The sequence below is a fragment of the Marmota marmota genome, unplaced genomic scaffold (assembly GCF_001458135.2).
Source record: "Marmota marmota marmota unplaced genomic scaffold, marMar, whole genome shotgun sequence".
NCBI lineage: Eukaryota > Metazoa > Chordata > Mammalia > Rodentia > Sciuridae > Marmota > Marmota marmota.
In genome coordinates this window covers 227,030-250,023 of record NW_025999853.1, presented here as the reverse complement: position 1 = coordinate 250,023, position 22,994 = coordinate 227,030, and the positions used below count along the sequence as shown (strand labels likewise).

At 45.2% G+C, this 22,994-nt stretch overlaps 3 protein-coding genes across 3 annotated transcripts in view; 2 read left to right on the top strand and 1 right to left on the bottom strand.

Moving 5' to 3' along the window:
* Fam227a (family with sequence similarity 227 member A) overlaps window positions 1-6,597 on the bottom strand; it is a 52,022-nt gene extending 45,425 nt beyond the window's left edge. Inside the window, exons 1-2 of the mRNA XM_048807917.1 lie at window positions 6,108-6,597; window positions 2,343-2,578 (exon numbers count right to left, since the gene is read on the bottom strand). Of these exons, the coding sequence (XP_048663874.1) occupies window positions 2,343-2,484 (142 nt within the window). The 5' untranslated portion in view covers window positions 2,485-2,578; window positions 6,108-6,597. The remainder of the gene's footprint in view (window positions 1-2,342; window positions 2,579-6,107) is intronic.
* A 6-nt stretch (window positions 6,598-6,603) lies between these two features.
* On the top strand, window positions 6,604-15,490 carry Cby1 (chibby family member 1, beta catenin antagonist). Its single transcript, XM_015482703.2, has 5 exons — window positions 6,604-6,759; window positions 11,452-11,566; window positions 13,473-13,578; window positions 13,664-13,782; window positions 14,797-15,490. The coding sequence occupies exons 2-5, from the start codon at window positions 11,489-11,491 to the stop codon at window positions 14,875-14,877; spliced, it is 384 nt and encodes a 127-aa protein (XP_015338189.1). The 5' UTR covers window positions 6,604-6,759; window positions 11,452-11,488; the 3' UTR covers window positions 14,878-15,490.
* Window positions 15,491-20,679: 5,189 nt separating this feature from the next.
* Tomm22 (translocase of outer mitochondrial membrane 22) lies at window positions 20,680-22,707 on the top strand. The gene is made up of 4 exons (XM_015482702.2): window positions 20,680-20,843; window positions 21,069-21,187; window positions 21,617-21,734; window positions 21,954-22,707. Exons 1-4 carry the CDS (start codon window positions 20,724-20,726, stop codon window positions 22,026-22,028), a joined length of 432 nt encoding a protein of 143 aa, XP_015338188.1. The 5' UTR covers window positions 20,680-20,723; the 3' UTR covers window positions 22,029-22,707.
* The last annotated feature ends 287 nt before the right edge of the window (window positions 22,708-22,994 follow it).

Genomic DNA, 22,994 nt, shown 5'->3' with positions numbered 1-22,994 from the left:
ACTAATCCTTTTAAAGGATGCACCTTAATACATTAAGCTATTGAATATTTAAGCTATTTACAACTTATTGCAGTTACAATGAAGCAGACCAGAGACCCTACATACCCAGAAGAACCTTACCTTAATTAAGCAGAAACCCCCATGATATTTGTAACATATAAATTCCTCTTCTTGTTGGAAAGCTTTATAATAGAACATTAGCAAAAATTTCTACCAAAAAAAATTCAGTGTGGGACAGGACTTCCTATTTCTTGTGAGGACTAAGTTATTCTGCTTGCAAAAACTAAGTTTGGCCACAGATTCGATGATATCACTTCTGCTTTTGTTGTAAAACCTCTGACTAATCTAAAAAGTGGGACAAAAAGCACTTTCTGTGAACTCAAGAAAAAAAATATAATACAGTCATGTAGACTCCTACAAAAATGTAAATCTTCGAGCCCCTCCTACCACTGGGTATAAAGTTCAAAGACTTTCCAAATCCTTGGTCCAGAGAATGTTTAAGGTGATAGCCTCTCTGGACTCTGCAGTCAATAAACCTGCTTCCTGAAAATTCCTTGGGGGCCCAGCCTCTTTTTTCCCACATCAGTAACTAATGCTGCGAGGCCACAGGGCCATGCAGAGAGCGGTTTCTATATCTTGGAATATTTAAGAGATTTTCAGGTGAGGGATGACTGGGTCAGAGTATCTTGACCTTGTTTATCACAGTTAAAATATGCTCAGTTCTACAGCCCCCTCCTTATGTTCTCAACTGTTGCATTTCTTCCTGTCTGAGCCTCTGCTGGTGTAGGAGACAGCCTTTGGAAAAGTGCCACACTCCTCTCTCTCCTCTCATATAAAGCTCTCTTACCTCCTTTACCCTCAAGTGCTCTTACCAATCGGAGAACAATTGAAAAATGCAGATGCCAAGAAGGGAGAGGACAAACCATAAGTGAAATGGATTGCTCAGGTTGAGATGAGTGTGGGATTAAGAAAAAAGAAGGGGAATTCGAGGGCTGGGGATGTGGCTCAAGCGGTAGTGCGCTCGCCTGGCGTGCGTGCGGCCCAGGTTCGATCCTCAGCACCACATACAAACAAAGATGTTGTGTCCGCCAAATACTAAAAAAAATAAATATTAAAATTCTCTCTCTCTCTCTCTCTCTAAAAAAAAAAAAAAAAGAAGGGGAATTCGAAAGAGGCCCAGCAAAGCAAGACCCCGGGGCATATTCACATGGGCTCCCACCTAGCTGCTGCGTCTTGAGGAGCTTTGGAGAGGGCTGGGAGGGGAGGGGTGCGGGATGACACGGGTGTGAGTGGGAAAGTCCGGGGGATTTATAATCTGAAGGGTCTAGCTGCTGAATGGGCTCTGTGGTCCTCCAGAAGAGGGGGTTCTGCGGTGCCTCAGTTCAGGAGTGAGATGAGGATCAAGGAAGACAGGACCAGGGAAGATGGGTGCTGGCAGACCCTGGAGGATGCCAGAGGGGCAGATGTGGAGCCAAGGCAGAAGGGCTGGTGGGTGAGGAGAGGTGAAGGCAATCTGAGGCAGAAAGCTGGGCCAAAGGTCACTTGTCTGAGGACAGAGGGTTGGCCTACTATTTCTTAGAAGACAGAGGGAAAGAAGACCCTGGGAAAAATTAGACTTTTCCCTCTTCTTCCTTATTCTTTCAACAAATACATCCAGGACTTCCTTCTGGGCTTTTTCTGATTAGTTTTTTAAACATTTCAAGTCAAGACAGGTGCAGTGGTGCACACCTGTAATCCTAGCTATTTGAGAGGCTAAGGTAGGAAGATTGAAAGTTCAAGGCCAGCCTCAGCAATTTAGCAAAACTATGTCTCAAAATGAAAAATAAAAAAGGCTGGGGAGATATCTAGAGCACCCCTGGGTTCAATCCCCACTACCACAAAAGAACAACAAAAAAACAACAACAACAACAACCTCACAGGTCAAACAATCCTTCACAGTCTCACCTTCTTTTAGAGGCTAGGTAGGGCTTAAGAATTAATGAATTGCTGGGTGCGGTGCCCCACCCCTGTAATCCCAGCAGCTTGGGAGGCTGAGGCAGGAGGATTGCAAATTTAAAGCCACCCTCAGCATCTTAGTGAGGCCCTAAGCAATTTAGCGAGACCCTTTCTCTAAATAAAAACTAAAGGGGCTGGGGATGAGGCTCAGTGGTAAAGCACCCCTGGGTTCAATCCCCAGTACCCCGCCCCCCAAAAAAAGAAAAGAAAAAGAAAAAGAATTAATGACCTAATGGATGTGACTAGAGTGGACTAGCGAGTGATGAATGCCAAGACTGTAACACTGTTCCTCAGTGGTGGCACTCAGGTGCATCTGGTCTGATTGCTGGTGATCCACCAGAGGATACAGGGGCGGTGCTCCTGAATGTCCCTCCTCCCAGCCCTCGCCCTTGCACTCTGTGCACTGAGTGAAACCACCAGCTTCTCATCCACTGGTATCATGGGTAAGGCAATGACATTGATGACCTCCATCTTCTTGGAACAATCCATTGTCCAATTTCTTGTAAATTGGCTATCAAAGAGTTTTCACGTTTAAAAGCTTGTCATTTCCCACTCCAATCTTGCTGTTGGTTCAGTCATCCTCCTGGAAATCACAAATCGCAAATAGCATAAAACCATCTTAGAAAACACAGGAGGAGGAGACGGACCCACTCACCTGCTCAGCAGGGCGGCTGGCCAGGCTTGCCACACAAGTGTAAGGGGTGGGGGGCCGAGGAGGCTTGTCCGTGAAGCCCCTCTTCACTGAGGACCTCCAGGCACACCCAATTGTTCTTTCAACCTGCTGAGGCCCGTGCTTCTCTCCACTTAAAATAAAAAGCCTAGAACACTAAAAAAGTTTAGCGCTCCAGATCACCAGGCAAGTTGGTTTCCAAACTAGAAATGAAATTGAATCTCTTTGCCTCTCTGAGACTCAACTGAAAAGGGAGGAGATTTGGATTAAGTGGCTCTAACACCCTTTCCAGATCTCAGATGCTGTGATTCTAGGATACTGGGTCCATTTCCTCAGCACCAGACTCTCCATCTACCTGGGGCTTTCTGCTCCCTCTCAGAAAACTAGTCTCCTCACTACTCTTCCAGGCTGCCTGCTCTCCTGAGTCCTTGTTTCTTGGCCAAGGGGCCATCACCACCATTTGTGGGCCCTCCATATCCAGAGCCTAGTATTACAGACCTGGTTATAATGAAGCCCAAGACTTAGACCCTGTCCTCAAGCAGAACATACAGATGGAACTAGGGAGAAAAGGTCAAGTATGTTGGGAAAATAAACCTGGATGCCCTTCCACACTCTCCTTCCCTCTCTCCTGGTTCAGGCCATCTGCTTCTCCCCAGCTGTTATGCATCCCATACGCCCAGCCCACTGGCCACCTTTCTAGTCCCTGGCCATGCATGCTGCACCCTCTGTGCCTCTCTGCTTCTGCATATGCTGTTCCATACTGGACTCATCCCAGGTGACACATCTTTGTTATTCCAGGCCACTAGTACCATATCTCCTTTGAGACCCTCAGGTTTCTACATTCATCCTTTATGACAGCATTTAGAACGTTGGACGGGAATGATTTGCTTCTACATCTTTCTCCGTCAGGCCAATTATGCCTTAGGGATTCAGTTCATGCAGTGTTTGATTTCTTTTAGACTCATGCCCACACTTCTTTCTGGTGCAAAAAGGCTACCCGTCTTGGCTGCCCCAAGTCACTAGGACTGCTGGAAAGGCCAGCTCAGGCCCTGGACAATATAGTTGCTCCCTCCTGGTTCCAGCCTTTAGCCATACAGGCCAAGAGGAGAGGGTGAGAGGAGATACCCACATTGTAGGGTTTCTCAGTTGCCTCCCACCCATTCCCCAGCAGGACTGGAAAACGGCAACATCTTCTCAGAGAAGCCAGACTTAGGTGACACTGTCAAAAAGCCTTCTGCTTTGGGGCTGGTGATGTGGCCCAGTGGTATAGTGCTTGCCTAGCCTTTTTAAGGTTCTGGATTCTATCTCCAGACAATACACACACACATACACAATACATACATACACAATACACACATACACAATACATACACAATACACACATACACAATACATACACAATACATATATACACAATACACACATACACACACACATACACAATACATACATACACAATACACACATATACAATACACACATACACAATACACACATACACAATACATACATATACAATACACACATACACAATACACACATACACAATACACACATACACAGGCCTCTTGCTTTAGCTTAACCTTATCACTCATGCCTAATGGGAGGATTGAAGAGCATGCTGCTTAGAGAAATGTTTAAGATACACACTCTCTTCCCAGCTTTTTTTGCTTCCTGCTACTTGGGGAGGAAAAGGAGGAACAAATCTAGATTCATTAAGTAGCTGTCCTAGGGCCAGCACTGTCAGGGACTCTATCCCCAGGCAGCAGTACATCCTGGCCACTGAGGCGTGAATATCCCACTTAAAGTTAACATGTTCTAGCATGTAAAAACAATGCTGACCTTGAACCTGTTCACTTTAACTTTTAGTCATTCAATTACTCAATTCTGCCAAAAGCCAGCAGAGTGCTCCTACTGGGGAAAGAATGGTGAAACTAAACCAGACTTGAACCCTATCCTAATGGGGGTTATATTTACTGGGGAAGACTTGTAAAAATCAAATGATTACATAATTAATTATAATTTATGAAAAATAATTATGAATTAAAATGAATTACTACTGTCACTATTGCTTAGAAGGGCACTGCACAGTGCTAGAGGACTTAAATAGTGTTTTGACCTAATCAAGGAAGTCAAGTTGTCAAAAGAAGAACTGGAGTTAATTAGATAACAGGGAGAGGAAATTGTCATCCAAACATAGGGCAGCAAGTTTGGAAAGGCTACTCATACAGTAGCCTCTAGTCACATGTGACAATTGAGCCCTTAATTTGGTTGGTGTGACTAAAAAGTTAAATTTTAATTTAATTGGGCTGGGGATGTGGCTCAAGTGGTAGCACGCTTGCCTGGCATGCGTGCGGCCTGGGTTTGATCCTCAGCACCACATACAAAGATGTTGTGTCCGCCGAGAACTAAAAAATAAATAAATATTAAAAAAAATTTTCAAAAAAAATTTTTTAATTTAATTAATTAATTTTTTGGTACCACTGAGTTACATCCCCAGCCCATTTATTTATTTATTTATTTATTTTTGAGGCAGAGTCTCACAAAATTTCCAAGGCTGGCCTGCAACTTGCCATCCTCCTGCCTCAGCCTTCCAAACCATTAAAATTACAGCATGCACCATCATGCCTAGTTAAATTTTAATTTTAATTAATTTAAATTAAAAAACTAGCTGGGTACAGTGGCAAACACCTGTAACTCCAGTGGCTTGAAAGGCTGAGACAAGAGGATTGCGAGTTCAAAGCCAGCCTCAGCAAAAGCGAGGCCCTAAGCAACTCAGTGAGACCATGTCTCTAAATAAAATACAAAAAAGGGCAGGGAGTGTGGCTCAGTGGTTGAGTGACCCAGGGTTCCATCCCTGGACCAAAAAGAAAACAAAAATAAAGCAGTGTAAAGTTTAAAATATTGATTATATTTGCAGTGAGAATATCATGGACATAAGGGGTTGAAATATTCACATTAATTTTACTTGTTTTTTTTTTGGGGGGGGTCTTGATTTGACTTTATAAAATGTAATTACTAAAATTTTTAAATTACATATGTGGCCTGCTATGTTTTTAATGAACAGTTCTGGTCTGAACAGTGCAGATTTTGGTGCCAGGGCATAGAACTCTCCGCTCTGTAATGCAGCGTGGCATAATTGGAGGAGAACTGCACCTCTGGATCCTGTCCCTAGTTGCATGGATGACCTGGTACATCCACTAAGCAGCCAGTAAATATTCCTTGAATGACCCGAGTTTTTTCATTTACCAAATGGCGCCAATAAATAAATGCTGTTAGGACTCCTGGAGATGAGGAGTTGTCGAATTCTCTGCCCTTGCTCACTGGGCGACTCCGCAGCGGTCCCTGGGCCTCAGTGCCCTTTACCCGAGGCCGCCCAGGAGTCAGGGAGCAGGGAGAGGCTGCCGCAGTGGGGTCATCGTGCACCTGTCCATTGTCTTACCTAAAAGCTTCCGCGGAATCCAAGGAACTTGGGGCGGGTTTCCCCGCGGGTCCCTCAAGGGACCCAGCAAAGTTGTGCCTGGCACCAGCACCGCGGCCCTACATCCACCAAGAAGGGGCGCCCTTTGCTTTGTGGCCGTAGGGAGCAGTGGGTGGAAGGGAGTCGGGGAGAGGCCCATTTTGCTACTGTGAGTCTCGGCGTTCTCCAGGCAACACCGGGCGCGGTCCTTACTTTCACCTTTTCCACAACAATGGAACCGCCGGGAGCCTCCCGGGAGTCGGCGAGACGCCGTTACCAAGGCGACACCCGCGGACGACCACACCAATGTGTTTGTGGGGAGAGTGAGTGCTGTTCCTCCTTGTCGTATGACACAGGCTCCTTACGGCTCCGTAAGACATTTCTTTTCTATCATCCACTTGATAAACCAAAGGGAGACCACCAAAAGTTTCCGGTGCCTCGCGTAGGCACGCGTCGGGTCTCCCCCGCGCCGTTGCTCCCTCTTTCCGCTGTGGTAGAGTCCCGGGCAGAGATGCGCATGCGCGCGGCTGAGAGTGGGGCGACCAGCCCCAGCCGCGGCCGCTTGTGACAGGGGCCGGAGAGGGGTCGCTGCGCGAGGCTTCCGGTTTGAACGCCGACTTTGGTGACGCATCGGGTAAGTCTCTGAGCCCCGCGGGCAGCGAGGTCTGGTTCGCCCGAGGCGGGCGGGATACGCGGGCCGCCCCTGAGAGGCCGTCGGGCCGGGAGGCGGTGCGCTGGGGCGTCTCCGCCGGGCCCCAGGGTTTCCCAAACGGGGAACCGACCGGGGCGCGGGTTCCTCCCGGTAACTCGGCCTGGAGGTGGTCAGATAAATCGTGCGTCTGAAGGTTTGTTCACAACCGTTACTGGAGTCCAACAGCCCTGGCGGCCCGGGTGTCTTCGAGACCAGTACCTGGCTTTAAGTCTTTGGGGGACACGTTTCCCTTTGAGAAGCCGATGAAAGCCGAAAATTTCTCCATTGCCTTCTTATTAGAATTAAAATAAGATAATAGATTTTATGAGCTGTTGGAAACTAAGCTTTGCATTTTGATTAACAGTATTATTATCTATAGATGGGAACACACTTGATCCTATTCCAAGGTCATTGTAGGACCAAATGCTACAATGTCTTACAAATAATACACTCTTAACAGTGTGTGATCCAGATTCTGTTATTATTCCTGATTACAAATAAAGAAGCCAGGCCCAAGGGGGATGAATGCGGGGGTCCCGCTGAGGGTTAGCAGCAGGGGGGGGCGATGTTAGAAGCTAAGCGCCCTCTCTTCACTTCCTTTGTACTGTGCCCTCTCCCCCAAGGAGTTTCACTAGAAGGAAGGAAGGCTGCCCTGGGCCAAGGGACAGCTTATATCTCAGGGCTACTCCACTGGCCCAGAATCCCAGAAACTTTCCAGAGTTGTTTATAGATTATTAGAGCTGACTTAAAAGGAAGACCCATCCTTTCCCTCATCTGTAATACAGTCATCAGGTTGCTTAATGACAGAGACACATTCTGAGAAATGTGTCATGGGGGGGGGGTCATTATTGTGCAGACATGAGAAAGTGTTCTTTCATGAACCTGTGTGGTATAGCCTAGCATACACCTAGGCTATTTGCTAGGTATTGTATTATATACCTAGCATATAGATGGCATATTTACATTACAGCCTATTACGCCTAGGGCCATAATGAACAAAACAGGGCATTAAATCAAGCAGAAGAGAAAATGATGCAGTCAAGAGACAGGGAAATGAAATGTCTGAGGCTACTATTGGCATAACATGGCATGCTGTTTTACACTATATTTTATAAATAGAAGCACTGTACTCTAATGATAAAATTATAGCAAATACACAAACCAGTAGCATAGTTGTTTATTATTATATGCCATACGTAAATGTATGTGCTTTACTATTATACGACTGGCCATGATGTCATTAAGTCGTAGGGATTTTTTCATTTCCATTGTATTATGGGACCAATGTTGTATATGTGGTGCATTGTTGACTGAAACATTGTTATGTTGTGCATGACTGTATGGTTGACAGATAATAGGTTAAAGGTTTTGAGAATGAGCGAGGTGCCTTAGTTAAAACCTGAGAAATTAAGCAACATGTTGTGGTTTACCAATCAACTGAGGAGCACAGTTAGGCCTGTAGCTGGTTCTCTTGTACTCAGATGTAGTGCCCTTAGCTTAATTGAGGGGTTTGGCAAGAACAACCTGGCTTGCTTTTCCTTCTTTAAATGTCTCCAGCTGGGCATAGACCATTAATTCCCATTTAATGAACTATAATTCCAAATATAAAAAGTAAAAGAATAAAATCTTAGAAGTTTAAAAATTATCATAAAAAATAACAAAAAAGAAAAAGCAAGACAAAGTTTTTTTAAAAATTTTTTAGTTATGGATGGACACAATATCTATATTTTGTTTACTTATTTTTTTTGTGGTGCTGAGGATCAAACCCAGTGCGTCACATGTGTGAGGCAAGTGTTCAGCCACTGAGCCACAATCCCAGCCCAAGACATAAAGTTTATCTTGACCTTAGGATAACAAAAATTTCTTAAACTGAATAAAAAGTTTATTATCATTGAATAATAATTAAAATTAAGAACATTTTTAATCAAAAGAAATCAATAAGAAAGCAAAAAGGCAAGTCACAAATTGAGAAAAGATATTTTCAGTACTATACGGATATATAACAAAGGACCAGTATGTAGCATATATAAAGCACCTTTGTAACTCAACAAGACGATGACAGACAACCCAATAGAAAGATTGCAGAAGATTCTAACGGGCATATCACAAGAGAGTGTATCCATATGTCCAAAAAAGATACTCAACTTAATTATTGTGGAAAAGCAAATTAAACAATGCAGCATCCCTCCATACTTAGCAAAATGGTTAAAATGAAAGACAGAAAATGTTCATAAGGGTCCCTCATAACACTGCAGTTAGGAGTATAGATTGGTACAGTAACTTTGGAAAACTATTTGGCGGTACCTATTAAAACCAAAGATATATGACTAGGGTTGTTGCTCAGTCATGCATGCACTTGCCTAGCATGCATGAGACCCTGAGTTTGATCCCCAGCACTGAAAAACAACAAAACCCCCACAAACAAAACCCTACAGATATAGCAGGGTGTGATGGCATACATCTGTAATTCCATCTACTCAGGAGGCTGAGGCAGAAGATCACAAGTTCAAGACCAGCCTAGGAAACTTAGTGAGACCCTGTGTCAAAATAGAATTTAAAAAGGATTAGGGGTGAGGCTGGGGTTATAGCTCAGTGGTAGAGTGCTGGCCTAGGATTCATGAGGCCCTGGGTTCAATCCCCAGTACCACCAAAAAAAAAAAAAAAAGACTGTGGATGTAGCTCAGTGCACAGGGCTCTGGGTTCAATCCCCAATATTTATATTCAACAATATTACCCCGAAGTAAAGAAACAGAAAAGTGTTCATAGGTGTATGGAGGTACATGTCCAAGTGAGTTCTTTTTTTAAAAAATATTTTTCATAGTTGTAGATGGACACAATACCTTTATTTATTTTTATGTGGTACTGAGGATCGACCCCAGTGCCTCACACACGCTAAGCAAGTGCCCTACCACTGAGCCACAACCCCAGCTCCCCAAATGTGTTCTTAGCAGCACTATTTTTGATAGCCAAATAATGGGAAATGTCCACCATCTATAAAATGGACAAATAACTTTTGATATGCTCTTGCAGTAGAATATATACACCCATGCAAGTGAACAAACTAACACATACAACAACGTGGATAAATCTCATAAACATGATGTTGAGTGTAAGAAGCCAGGTGCTGCTGGGCATGGTGGGACACCCCTGTCTCGGCAGCTCAGGAGGCTGAGGCAGGAGGATTGCAGGTTAGAAGCCAGTCTCAGCAACTTAGTAAGGGTGTAAGCAACCTAATGAGACCATGTTTCAAAATAAAATATAAAGAGGGCTGGGAATGTGTCCTGGTGGTTAAGCACCCTTGGGTTCAGTCCTTGGTACAAAAAAGAAAAAAGACACCCCCCCCCAAAAAAAAAGCCAGGTGCAAAAGGAAACTTTCTATAGCAATTTGTGGATATGAAGTTGATGGATGTGTCCTGGGTGCTGAAAGCTGTGTACCCTGATCTGCAAGATGGTCATGTGTGTGTAGTAAAAACTCATAAAACTTTACACTATGATTTTAGACCTATCTATATGTTATACTTAAATAAAAAATTTACCTCTGCTCTCTTCCTCCCGCAAACTTGGGTGACAGTAAATCTACTTCACTGGGCCTGTGTGAATTGTTCTAGGTAGGTCAAAGGCTTCTGAAAGCTGATGGATGTATGGTGGGTGGCAACGTCAGCTCTGCCTGTTATGTTTTCCTCTTTCCTTCGTCCTCACCTTATATAGGGCACATGGACCTTTTGCCATGTGGACCAAGTGGCTCTCTTATCATCCTGGGGGTGAAATATAAGTATAACCTTGTTTCTTCAAAATGGAGCATATTTTTACTCCCAAAGCAGTTCTTAACAGTGACCTGAACAGCAGAGATGGCATTCTTTGCTCTTAACTGTGAAGTTGGTATTTTAGTCAGCTTTTTCACTGTGGTGAGTAAAGGACCCGACCAGAACAATTGTAGAGGAATAACAATTTATTTGGGGGCCAACAGTTTTAGTGGTCTCCATCCATAGATAGTAGCTTCATTCCTTGGGGCTCAAGGTGAAGCAGAGCATCATGGCAGAAGAGTGTGGCAGAGGAACACGTCTCACACAAATATCAGGAAGCACAGAACGTGGACTCCACTTGCCAGATACAGATATATACACCAAAGCCATGATGCCAGTGCCCCACCTCCTCCAGCCATACCCCACCCGTTTTCAGTCACCACAGAGTTAATCCCATCAGGTGATTAATGCACTGACTGAGTCAAGGTTCTCACAACCCAATCATTTCTCTGAACCTTCTTGCATTGTCTCACCCATGAGCTTTTGGGGAACACCTCCCGTCTAAGCCATAATAGTTGGTGATGTCAACTTGTGATGGACCTGCCTGTGGTTAATGTAACTGTAGAGCCACTTACACCACTCACTCCCACTCAAACCTTAGCTTTCTAAACGTCAGCTGTCAATTGGGGCAGATAAGCAGCTTGTCAAATGGAGGTTGTAAGTTAAATATTTCTTGCAGAGATCTTAGCATACTGCGTGGCACATAGAGAACATTCAACACATGGGAACTGTTACCAGGCTGTTAGTAGCTGTAGGAGAAAATATGTTTTTATGATATGAGAGCAGTGGCGCAAGATCACTGATCCAACTATCTGACTTTTTCTGACCCTAGGAGAAGGGAGAGTAGGCTTTCCTTTATCAGGCCAGAGATGCCTCTCTTTGGGAATATATTCAGTCCAAAGAAGACACCTCCTCGGAAATCTGCTTCCCTCTCCAACCTACGTTCCGTGAGTGTGGGGACTGGGGTCAGCCTGGTGTGCAGTGTAACTGGAGTGCCCAGTGTGGTCTCCCAAGTGGAGAGTATGGACCTCCAGAGGAGGCATCATCATTGGAAAGCATCCTTTTGATTCATATTATTGCTATTGCCAAAACCATTTTTGAACTCCTATTTGGGAATTATTGTCATAGTTTATTCAGGAACCTAAAAAGAGCCAGGTATGGTGGTGCATGCCTGTAGACCCAGCAGCTTGGGAGACTGAGGCAGGAGGATTGCAAGTTCAAAGCCAGCCTCAGCAACTTAGCAAGGCCCTAAGCAACTCAGTGAGAACCTGTCTCTAAACAAAATACAAAAAAAAAAAAAAAAGGGCTGGGGATGTGGCTCAGTGGTCCAGTGCCCCTGAGTTCAATCCCCAGTACCCCCAAAAAAATAATAATAAAAAATTTTCAGGGCTGGGGATGTGGCTCAAGCGGTAGCACGCTTGCCTGGCATGCGTGCGGCCCGGGTTCGATCCTCAGCACCACATACAAACNAAAGGGCTGGGGAATGTGACAAATCAGTGGTTAAGTGCCCTTGGTTGAAAAAAAAAAAAAAGAACCGACTCTAGAGAAGACAATCGCATTATGACATGCTTCAAACAATACTATTCAATTTGGCTTCTACTTTATTCCCAAGGCTCAGCTAGAATCAGTCATGTTTAAGAATCAAATTTAATCTCAAGGAAATCATCATATTTAATCTCAAGGATGATGATTTCCTTAGTGATGGTCAAAATGAGATTTTCTAAAATATCTGTGAATATGTCAATAACAGTGTCATTGGAATAAATGATACCTTTCTGAAGTAACATACTACCCATTTGAATGTATAAGCTGAGTTTAAAAAGAATTATATAACAGGAAGTCAGAACATGTGGAAATCTACTTCCATTCCCAACTGTCTCTATTCTGTCCTCAGCACATAAATACACATAGATCCCACGCATACAGTCATTGTCATCTCTCCTGAAGTCTTCTGGTGTCCACGACCAGGTACTGGGTTCATCCCCACCAAAATTCTGTCTGCCATGGCTGATATAACACACTAGGAATGATGTATTCTAGTTTCTCTGACTTTTTCCTACAGAACTGATTGTGCAGGGTAGCCAGTCCTTCCCAGGTCAGTAGGGTAGGGCAGCAAGGCTGTTAAGGCTGAGGCTTCGCCCAGCTTTTGGGTCTTTGAATCCATTGCCTCCTTGCCCCAATTAAAATCAGACTAGGGGACAGCCCCGCTGTGACCAGGGCTAGGCATTCTGGGATCTGTTCCTGATGCCTACAAGCCATGAGCTTCCCAATCCTCTTTGTCAAAGATGCAGTGCACCTGGGACATCCCACATTCTGGCCACATGGTAAAAGCAGCAGCCTGCTTACATGGCTTCTGCTACTAATATTAATTGGGTTTTATAATTTTATGCTTTTTCTGTGATGTATATAGCTCCATATTAAGCAAATGATAATTTATAATACATTTTGAAAAGAATATTTTATTAAAAATTTACAGTGGAATTCATTTCTGTAGCTGCGGACATAGCTCAGTGGTAGAGTGCTTCCCTGATATGTGCAAGACCCTGAGGTCAACCTGCAGCCCTGCAGGAGAAAGAGAGTATATTCCTTAAGTGTAAAATAATTTAATTTACAAATTTCAGCATATGTAGCTTTTGGGGGAAATGTCCCATGTTTAAAGCAGGACATTTCTCTTTTATAGTTAAATTTTTTGTTATACATCATTTGATTTTTGGGCCCTTAAAAAATTATTAAAGGTGGCAGGTAATGATTAGAGGATAGAAACAGATTGTTAGTCTAGAATTAGTGGAAGAACTGGGACGAGGGTGCTGTTTTGTGGCCTCTTGAAGCCCATGTGTGGTCTCTCACCCACAGTTGGATCGTTCAACCCGGGAGGTGGAGCTGGGCCTCGACTATGGAACCCCCACTATGAACCTGACGGGGCAAAGCCTGAAGTTTGAAAATGGCCATTGGATAACAGGTGGGCTGTGTTTCCTGACATTTTTTTCAAACAAGATTGTAGAAGGAAACCTCCCTTTTAACTGCGGGTTCTGTCCTTCTGCCAGAGACAGGGATCAGTGCGGGTGTGGACCGGAGGGAGGCTCAGCGCCTCCGCAGGCGGAACCAGCAGTTGGAGGAAGAGAACAATCTCTTGCGGCTGAAAGTGGACATCCTCCTGGACATGGTGAGGAAGGTGACGGGGAAGGGATGCCTAGGTTTTCCCTTCAGGGAGGCCCCACCCTCATCGTTGCATCCAGTCTATATCTCACCGTGCCTGTGAGCCCAGGTACATTGCTTGCATCCAAACACACAAATGAGACACGGTCCTACCTTCAAGGTCTGTAACAGGGATAGACAGTACACACAATTACACTGCTTTGTGGTATGGGTGACATAGTCTGTGTGGTCTGATGTTGTCAGCACATGAGAGGAAGTATTCTGTCAAGTCAGGAGAGCTCCATAGAGGAAGGGATATTTGAGCTTAATGCTGAAGGGTGATAGTAGGAATGCAGGTTGGGATGAGGGCATGCCAGGAAGAGAGACCAGTCTGCCCACGGCTTGGAGGGTGTCCTATACCAAGTAGGCATTAACCAGCACCCAAAACAGACCTGCTGAGGGACACACACTGCATTAGCATTGGTTTCCTGTGACTATTAAAACCCACTGACTACTGGATTTGGTGGCACATGCCCATAATCCTAGCAGCTGGGGAGGCTGAGGCAGGAGGATGGCACGTTCAAAGCCAGCCTCAGCAAAAATGAGGTGCTAAGCAATTCAATGCAACCCTGTTTCAAATACAAAGTAGGGGGCTGGGTTTGGCTCAGTGGTAGAGCACCTGCCTAGTATATGTGAGGCACTAGGTTCAATTCTCAGCACCACATATGAATAAATGAATAAAGATCCATCAACACCTAAAAAAAAATATTACAAACTAGGGTTGGGGATGTGGCTCAGTGGTTGAGTACCCTGCGTTCAATCCCCTGTACCCACCACTACCCAAAAAAAGTGGATTGTGAATATTCTTCTTGTGGGTCCTGGGTCATTGGGATTATATCTGCCCAGTTGCCAAGGGCTTCCCATCACAGAGGCCAGCAGTGTTAGAGGAATGCCAGGAAGCCCTTCCTCAGTGCAGAGTGGCCTTTCAGACCCCAAACATGGTCCAGAAACTTGTTTGTAACTGCTGCTGCTTGACTTCCAGCTCTCTGAGACCACTGCTGAATCCCACTTAATGGAGAAAGAATTGGATGAACTGAAGAGCATCAGCCGAAGGAGGAAATGAAGACCCAGAGACATGTGTCAGGAGACCGACCGGGGAGAATCCCACTGACCAGGGGAGAGGGTGTGGCTGAGTAGTTTGTTTTTTAGCCAAACCAGTAGGTTTGGTCCTGGATGAGAGCATGAGCAGACACTGGCACTCCTGGGCTGGCAGAAGGAAGGTGGTGCATGGAGGAAGCCAAGATGCCAGGCCAGGGCAGATGCTGGGAAGGCCCACCAGGCACACTGCCTAGGGATGCCACACCACAAGCAGACCTGGGGAGCTCTGAGGGCAGGACAAGCCTTTGGGTGCCCTCCACACGTGAGCGTTCAGCTACCTGAATCCCAGTCATTCTGTTGGACAGACACTTTGGGGAGCAGCAGCTGGATTTCAACATCTCGTCCCCTTATACTCACCAGTTCCAAAGAGCCCAATATCCAGGGGCCTGGGATGAGCAGCTCACTTGGTTCTCTGGCCTGCAGGCCACCTGCCTTCAAAGAATGCTCATCCCCCAACCCGTGGTCTCCTCTGGCTTCAGCTTCCCAGCATCAAGTGCTAGTCCTCATGGCAACACTATTTTTTGCACTACCTTCCTGTCTACACTACTTCTTTTTATTAAATGGTGTTAAATAATGTCTCTGTGGCCAAAATGACTGAAAAAAGCAGCCTCTGTTCCTCAAGAAGTACATGAGCCTGGAGTCTAATCTTGTTCCACTGAAAGATGAAATTTTCAGGGTGTGGGGAAACAGCAGCATTCCAGCTTTCCTAGGCCCGGGTAGAGGCTAACCTGGAGAAATGGTCTCTCTCTGCTCAAACTGCCCTCTTGGCCATTTTGCCTTGGAGAAATGGGACTGGCTGGGACAAGGCAGGGACTGGTGGTTAACACCAGAATTAGTGTGTCGGCCTGAACTGGACTTGTGGAGGGGAATCAGCTCCTGAAGTGAAGCAGTCGGCAACAGGGGGGGTGTGGAGCAGGGGCTTACACCTGGGGCTGAGGTCGGCAGATCCGGACCGACACACTCCTAGCCCTGGGTTCAGCACGCTGTCTCATCTCCCCTCAGCCTGTGAAGCAAGGACTGCTGGCACGCTCTGGCCAGCAGAGTGCAGTGGGTGGGCAGAAGAGGATGGTTTCTAGCTCTAGCCTGACCTCACTTCCTGACACAGGAGAGAAAGTTTATTAGAGATGGATCCACACACACACAGGGTGTATGTTTTCAAGTATAGATTATAGGAGGAATTGAGATTGTGTGGGTCCAGGCCTGGATCTTGGGCAGCCTTTCAATGAGCACCCTCCATCACAGACATCTTTTTCTCATTCTTGTGCCCATTCATTATTCAAATTTATCAGGGTTTTTTTTTTTTGCATTTTTTATTGGTGCATTACAGGACTTGTTTTTACATATTTGGACCTGCACACAATAAAACAATATGGTTTTGCTAATATCACTGCCCAGCACATCTCCTTATTTTTTAGATAAAGAAACCAGCCTAGCAAAGTGACACAGCTAGAAGGGATGGAGCAGAACTGAAAGTTATGGAATCCTGGGGCCTACTTGGTCATCATGGTGCTGTGGGTCTTTCTAGCAGCATCACCTGCAGCACCTTAGGGGCTAATCCAGGGACCCCAGAATTCCCTGTGGTATGTGGGGCAGTGAAGGCCTTAGGTTGAGTGAGGAATGCTGTGATCTAACTGGTATCTCTCTGGCTGTTGTGTGCTAAGAGCATGCTGAAGGGGGCCAGGTTGGGACCAGCAAGGTGGCCATAGAGGAGGTGACAGTCAGATTCTAGACAGGACTTGCAGTGAAGCCGAGTGTTTGCTGATGGGAGTTAGAGTGTGATGTCAAGGATGATCCTGTTAAAAAAAAAAAAAAAAAAACCCATCCACATCTCATCACTCAGAACTGTTTCCTTCAGGAATTTTTTTTTCCCCCCTTTGAGACAGTATATTTGTCCAAGATCTTACCTTTTTAGTCAGGTCCTTCAGGTTCTGGCTAAAATTCTTCCCCTTCAGAGCCTTTCTTAACCAAATCTAGCAGTTATGGGGAACCCAAGTAAAACAGTGCTAGCTCCTTGACACTGCCACTTTAATTACTGTAACAATTTTGTGAATTTTTGTGTGAACTGAATTAGGGAAGGACTGTCATTGAAGAGCTAAAATAGAAAGTTCTGTGGTCATGAGCAGTGAGTGCAGTCTTAGAGGCAATAATTAGAGGAAATCTTACAGTGTGAGTCCTAGCAAGACAGTCCATATGCATGATTATGGAGATACAAGCTAATGTGCTTTTTCTTTTTTTTGATACTGGGGATTGAACCCAGGGCCTCATGCATGCTAGACAAGCACACTACCATTGAGGTACATCCCAGCCTAACATGCGCATTTATGAGAGGGGCGTATAACTTTTATAAAAATTTCAAAAGGGCCTGGCACCATGGCACACACCTATAATTCCAGTGGCTGGGGAGACTGAGGCTGGAGGATCACAACAAGTTCAAAGCCAGCCTCAACAAAAACTGAGGCACTAAGCAACTCAGTGAGACCCTGTCTCTAAATAAAATACAAAATAGGGCTGGGGATGTGGCTCAGTGGTCCAGTGCCCCTGAGTTCAATCCCCAGTACCCCCAAAAAAATAATAATAAAAAATTTTCAGGGCTGGGGATGTGGCTCAAGCGGTAGCACGCTTGCCTGGCATGCGTGCGGCCCGGGTTCGATCCTCAGCACCACATACAAACAAAGATGTTGTGTCTGCCGAAAAACTAAAAATAAATAAATAAATATTAAAAAAAAAAAAAGATGTTTAAAAAAAAAAAAAATTTTCAAAAGGACTGTAAACCCACCCCTTACCCTTATTAAGAACTATCATATCACTAGTTTCAAATTTCAGCAAGACAGAAACAGGAAAGGTGTAAACCATGGGCTTTAGGGTTGGGGGATAGAAGAGCCAGGGAACCCAGGGTTCTAGGACACCCCACCACGGCTGCATTCCCTTGGCTCCAGCATGGGGCATCACCCATTGCTTGCAAGCACCCTTACTGTTCCTTTGTCCATTGACATGACCTCTAACTGGCAACAGTCTCACCTAATGTGGCATCTGCTGCTGAGCATTTCTCCTGGGAATCTTCAGCAATGTCACATTCCCCATGTCCTCCCCATGCCAGCCTTTCACTATTCCTTCCACAGCGCTCTGTCCTCTGTATTATGCTGCTTTCTCTCATTTCATGCATCATCTCATTTCCGCCCAGAGGGCTAAGCACTGAGCTGCATGATTCCCAATGTCTTCTTATCCCTTGGCAATTTTATAACTGAAAGAGCTCTTTTGGACTTAAAACTACTTATTTGGAAAGACTCTTGTCTCAAAATAAAAAGAGATGGGGAATAATTCAGTGGTAGAGCACAGCTAGGTCCAATCTCTAGTACCATCTAAAAAAAATCATGTATTGTGGGCAGGGGTTGTGGCTCAGCAATAGAGCGCTAGCCTAGCACACGTGAGGCACTGGTTGGATCCTCAGCACCACATAAAAATAAAATAAAGTTTATTGTGTCCACTTACAACTAAAAAACAAATATTTTTAAAAATCATGTACTGCTTTTGTAAATATCAATAAAATTAACTGGTTTTCCTGAAACTTCTTCACGTTAGCTTTGTGAATGACTTTGTAATTGAAATCATCCATGTTCTGTGCCTTTCACACAAGACTGCCTGCTTTACCTTCAACAGTGTTGATCTAGCATTTTCTCTTTTTTTTCCTTGAAATACTGGGGATCAAACCCACAGCCTCATGCATGCTGAGCTACTCCTATCTCTAGCATTTCTTAAAAGAACCCATAAAAGAGTTAAAAAACCACTGGCACCGAGCTATTAAGCTGCCCTCAAAATTATATAGCTAGCCTACTTAAAAAAAAAAAAAATTTAACACACATACCAGAGCATAATTCTTAAGTGTACAGCTTAATGAATTACCCAAAATGAACATACCAATGTACCAATCACCCAGTTCAAGAAACGGAAACTTCCCAACTGCCAGAAGCTACACTATTGCCTTTCCCAAATATTATCCTCTCAACAGGAATCAATATTCTGACTTCTCACCAGTGTGACACGAATACCTTATAGTCAGCACATATCTGTAATCCTAGTGGCTTAGGTGTTTCTAGAGGCAGGAGGATCGCAAGTTCAAAGACAGCCTCAGCATTTTAGCAAGGCCCTAAGCAACTTAGAGAGACCCTGTTGCTAAACAAAATATAAAGGGCTGGGAATGTGGCTCGATGGTTAAGCCCCTCTGGGTTCAATCCCGGTACCAAAAAAGAAAAGAAAAACCATACTCAGAAATACCCTTCCAAGGATGAAAAGCCTGAGGACTGTATCAGGACATATTGCCAGCCTCCAAGCCCCACCAAACTATGTAAGCATACAACAAAGACTCATTACTACATTTTCATGGGTCAGATAAGGATCTGGGCTATCCAAACTTCAGAGTCTGTGATTCAGGTCAGTTGGCTAAATATATATAAATAATCCTTGTAGTAATAATTTGTGGGGGCACATTATAAAAAGAAGCATTCTTCATGGTAGAGGCAAAAAATTAAAATACGGCATGCCTGTAATCCCTGCTGCTTAGGAAGCTGAGGCAGGACAATAAATTCAAGGCCAGTTTCAGCAACTAAGTCAGGCTCTAAGCAACTACTGTTAGATCTTGTAGTTCAGTGGTAAAGCGCCTCTGGGTTCCATCCCTAGTATCCACACACCCCCACTCCCACACACACAGAAAAAGAAAACATGGATAATATTTAATGCTAGGGAAGGTGTGGGAAATAGGACACTTCCGTTTACTTTTTGGTTTTGAACCAGGGATTGAATCCAGGGGTGCTTAACCACCGATCCACATCCCCAGCCCCTTTTAATTTTTTGTTTTGTTTTGTTTTGAGACAAGTCTCGCTAAACTGCTTAGAGCCTAGCTAAAGTGCTAAGGCTGGCTTTGAACTTTCTTACCTCCTGCCTCAGCCTCTGAGCTGGAGCCTCTGGGATTACAGACTTGAGCCCCACCAGCCTCTCCTGTTACTGTTTTGAATGTATAGGATATAGTTCTTTGGAGGGTAGTTACTAATACTTAGCAAAACTTCAATATATACGCTCTGGCCAGCAAGCCCAATTCTAGAAACCCATCCTCTAGAAATCTTTGCAGCACCCCACTACTGCAATCTGCACCTTCTCCCGCCTTCTTTTTTTAAAATTTTCTTTGCAGTGTTCGAGGTTGAGTCCAGGGCCTCATCTATGCTACGGATGCACTCTAATAAGTACGCTAACACTGCCCCAACCCCGAGTTCTTCCGTTTTTAAAACTGAGATAACAGCGCCTACCTCAACGGGTGGTGAAGATTTTAGAGTACGCATGCGCGCGCAGGACCTGGCGCCTTTACCTTCCCTCTTACCTTTGTTTGGTACCTTGAAACGGTTTAACAGATGGTTTCCCCAAAGACCAACAAACCTCCAAGTCGCTTATTCCTATCAAAAAAAGCATACCCCCAAGGAAAATGAAACCGGGCTGGTGTTTCTCGAAGTGTGATCCTAGGGAGGCTTGCTAAACTGGGTCCACTCCCAATCACTGCGCAAAATTACTGCGGAAGTACCCGGAGCTGCTTTTCTAAAGTTTCCGAGCGTTTTTTTCGGCCCTCTGAAGTCAGAACCCCCAGGATAAGGCAAGAGACGCTTTGGGAACGCCGCCGCGGCAGTACCCGGAGCCGAGTCAGAAAAACTGCCGGCCAGGCCGTGCCGCTCTCTCCCGACCCCATGCTGCTCGTCCCCGGAAGGGCGGCTCTGTCCATCCCAGGGCCCAGCTCGACTGCTCCCTTCCGCTTCCGGTGTCCCCTACACCATGGCTGCCTCCGCCGCTGCTGCTGCCGGCGCTGGGGAGCCGCTGTCCCCCGATGAATTGCTCCCGAAAGGCGACGCGGAGAAAACTGAGGAAGAGTTGGAAGAGGACGATGACGACGAGGTACTAGGGCCCTGCGGGGTGCGGGGCAAGGAGCGGGCCCTCCCCGGGGTGTGGGATCCGCGTGCTGCGGGATCCCCGCGAAGGCGGCTTGTCGGGAGACGGGGTTAGGGGCCCTGCTGGGCTGGGAATGCTCCAGCTCTGCCGGCCTCCGCGTCTTCCCACGTCGCAGAGGGCCGCAGGTGCATGCCCTTGCTTCGGCCAAAACCCGCACCTCCTTCACCACAGCTAGATGAGACCCTGTCTGAGAGACTCTGGGGTCTGACGGAGATGTTCCCGGAGAGGGTCCGGTCCGCGGCCGGAGCCACTTTTGATCTCTCCCTCTTCGTGGCTCAAAAAATGTACAGGTAAGGGACAAGAGGGCAAAGACATTGGGGGGTGTGCATGGGATGTCTGAACCTATGAGAAAAGAGAATACCGACTTCGGAAGCAGCAGATCTGGGTTTCAGTGACCTTGGACTGCTTGTACCCTAACCTTTCTGAGTTCTAATTTTCTCTTCTGTAAAGGCGGGGTTCTTACTTGACAAGGTTGTTAGTTTATCTGAGATGATTGATGTTTAAGTAGCTTTATAAGAACTCAGAAGATTGTTAAGTAGCTATAGCTAACTCCCAGAAAAATCTCCTCCTGTCCCTGGTAGGAGGAGTATGATGCAAGGAGTGGGTAGAATACACATTAAAAGCACTGGAGTGTATAGTGAAAGAGGTTTGGTTACTGCTTTGTTCTTAATCTGTTGCCTATTTGCATCTCTCTCTGCTTGCCCACCCTCTCTCTGCAGGTTTTCCAGGGCAGCCTTGTGGATTGGGACCACTTCTTTTATGATACTGGTTCTTCCTGTTGTCTTTGAGACTGAGAAGTTACAAATGGAGCAACAGCAGCAACTGCAACAGCGGCAGGTGAACCCAAACTCTTGACTTTTTGCCAGGGGGAAGACACTAGTTATTTATTTCTCCAGCACCAGCAGATTGGCAGTTACTGTGTGGGTGGGGATTGGGATTAGGCCCAGGCCCTTTTAGATGCCTGTGCTCAGCATTGTTTTTGTCTGCCTCATCAGGTACCATGAAAATGACATCTAGGCCTGTACAATGCCTTACATCTCTCCTTTTCTTTTCCAGATACTTCTAGGGCCTAACACAGGGCTGTCAGGAGGAATGCCAGGGGCTCTGCCTTCACTTCCTGGAAAGATCTAGATTGTTACTGCTATATTTGAGCTGTCTCAATGGGAGAAATTTGAAATTCAATTATGTTTGAACTGCTGATTATTTGGGGGGGGGGGGTTTTTTTTTTTTTAAACTGTGGCACACTGATCCAAACCTGGTGGGAAGAATTCTCCCCTCATTGTCTCACAGAGGCTCCCAACTTTCAACTGTACCCTCCACGCTGTCCTCAATGTTCCTTCTGTCCTCGCTCTGATACCAGAATGCAGCTATGCAGACGGTTATTCCAGCTCTGGCCACCTTACCCCTTCTAGTACATGGCTCCTAACTGGAAGATCTCCTCACTGTCTATCTCATTATGGGGTAGAAATGATGCCCCACAATGGGAGGGAAGGATCCCTGACCATTAATGACTTTTGTTTGTTTCTTTCTTTCTTTTTTTTTTTTTTTAAAGGAGACGTTGAGAAGGGACATGCACATATTAATATTAAAACTGACAAAGTGCACTGTGGCTGTCTTGTAAAGCACCAGGAAGCCCCATGTATACTGAAGGGAGGCTGTTTATAGCTTCAGCCACAAAATGGGGACAGTGAGTATGGAGGACAGAGCAAAGGCTCGTTTCCTCTGCACATTTTGGCTATTAGACTTGTGTGTAAAAAAAAGTCAGTGCTCACTTTTTGTATTTAAATATTAAAAATGATTCCAACTCAAAGTGTCATCCATGTGTCTGTAATAAGTACTTAAAAGTTACTTTTACCATTTTTCAAGGTCAAAGATATACAATGCCTCACATTTCCTCTCATCTAAGCTGGCATCTCCATCTCCACTGATAATTTCAAGGCCTAAAGTTAGTTAAATTTTGAAAAAGAAAATGCACTATTGGCCAAGAACCTCTTAATGACAACTTTGCACTGAATTGAAGTAATCAATTCAGTTCCACCAACCTAAGCAAAGGGCCAGGCCAGTGTTTTTGTAGTCTATAGACATTTCACAGTTATA

Excerpts from the sequence above, each read along its gene's own strand:
- Cby1 (XM_015482703.2), top strand. The coding sequence starts at position 11,489 with ATGCCTCTCTTTGGGAATATATTCAGTCCAAAGAAGACACCTCCTCGG. Across the intron at positions 13,579-13,663 it reads AAATGGCCATTGGATAACAG|AGACAGGGATCAGTGCGGGT; the intron begins GTGGGCTGTGTT and ends TCCTTCTGCCAG. Across the intron at positions 13,783-14,796 it reads TGGACATCCTCCTGGACATG|CTCTCTGAGACCACTGCTGA; the intron begins GTGAGGAAGGTG and ends CTTGACTTCCAG.
- Tomm22 (XM_015482702.2), top strand. The coding sequence starts at position 20,724 with ATGGCTGCCTCCGCCGCTGCTGCTGCCGGCGCTGGGGAGCCGCTGTCC. Across the intron at positions 20,844-21,068 it reads AAGAGGACGATGACGACGAG|CTAGATGAGACCCTGTCTGA; the intron begins GTACTAGGGCCC and ends CCTTCACCACAG. Across the intron at positions 21,735-21,953 it reads AGCAACTGCAACAGCGGCAG|ATACTTCTAGGGCCTAACAC; the intron begins GTGAACCCAAAC and ends TTTCTTTTCCAG.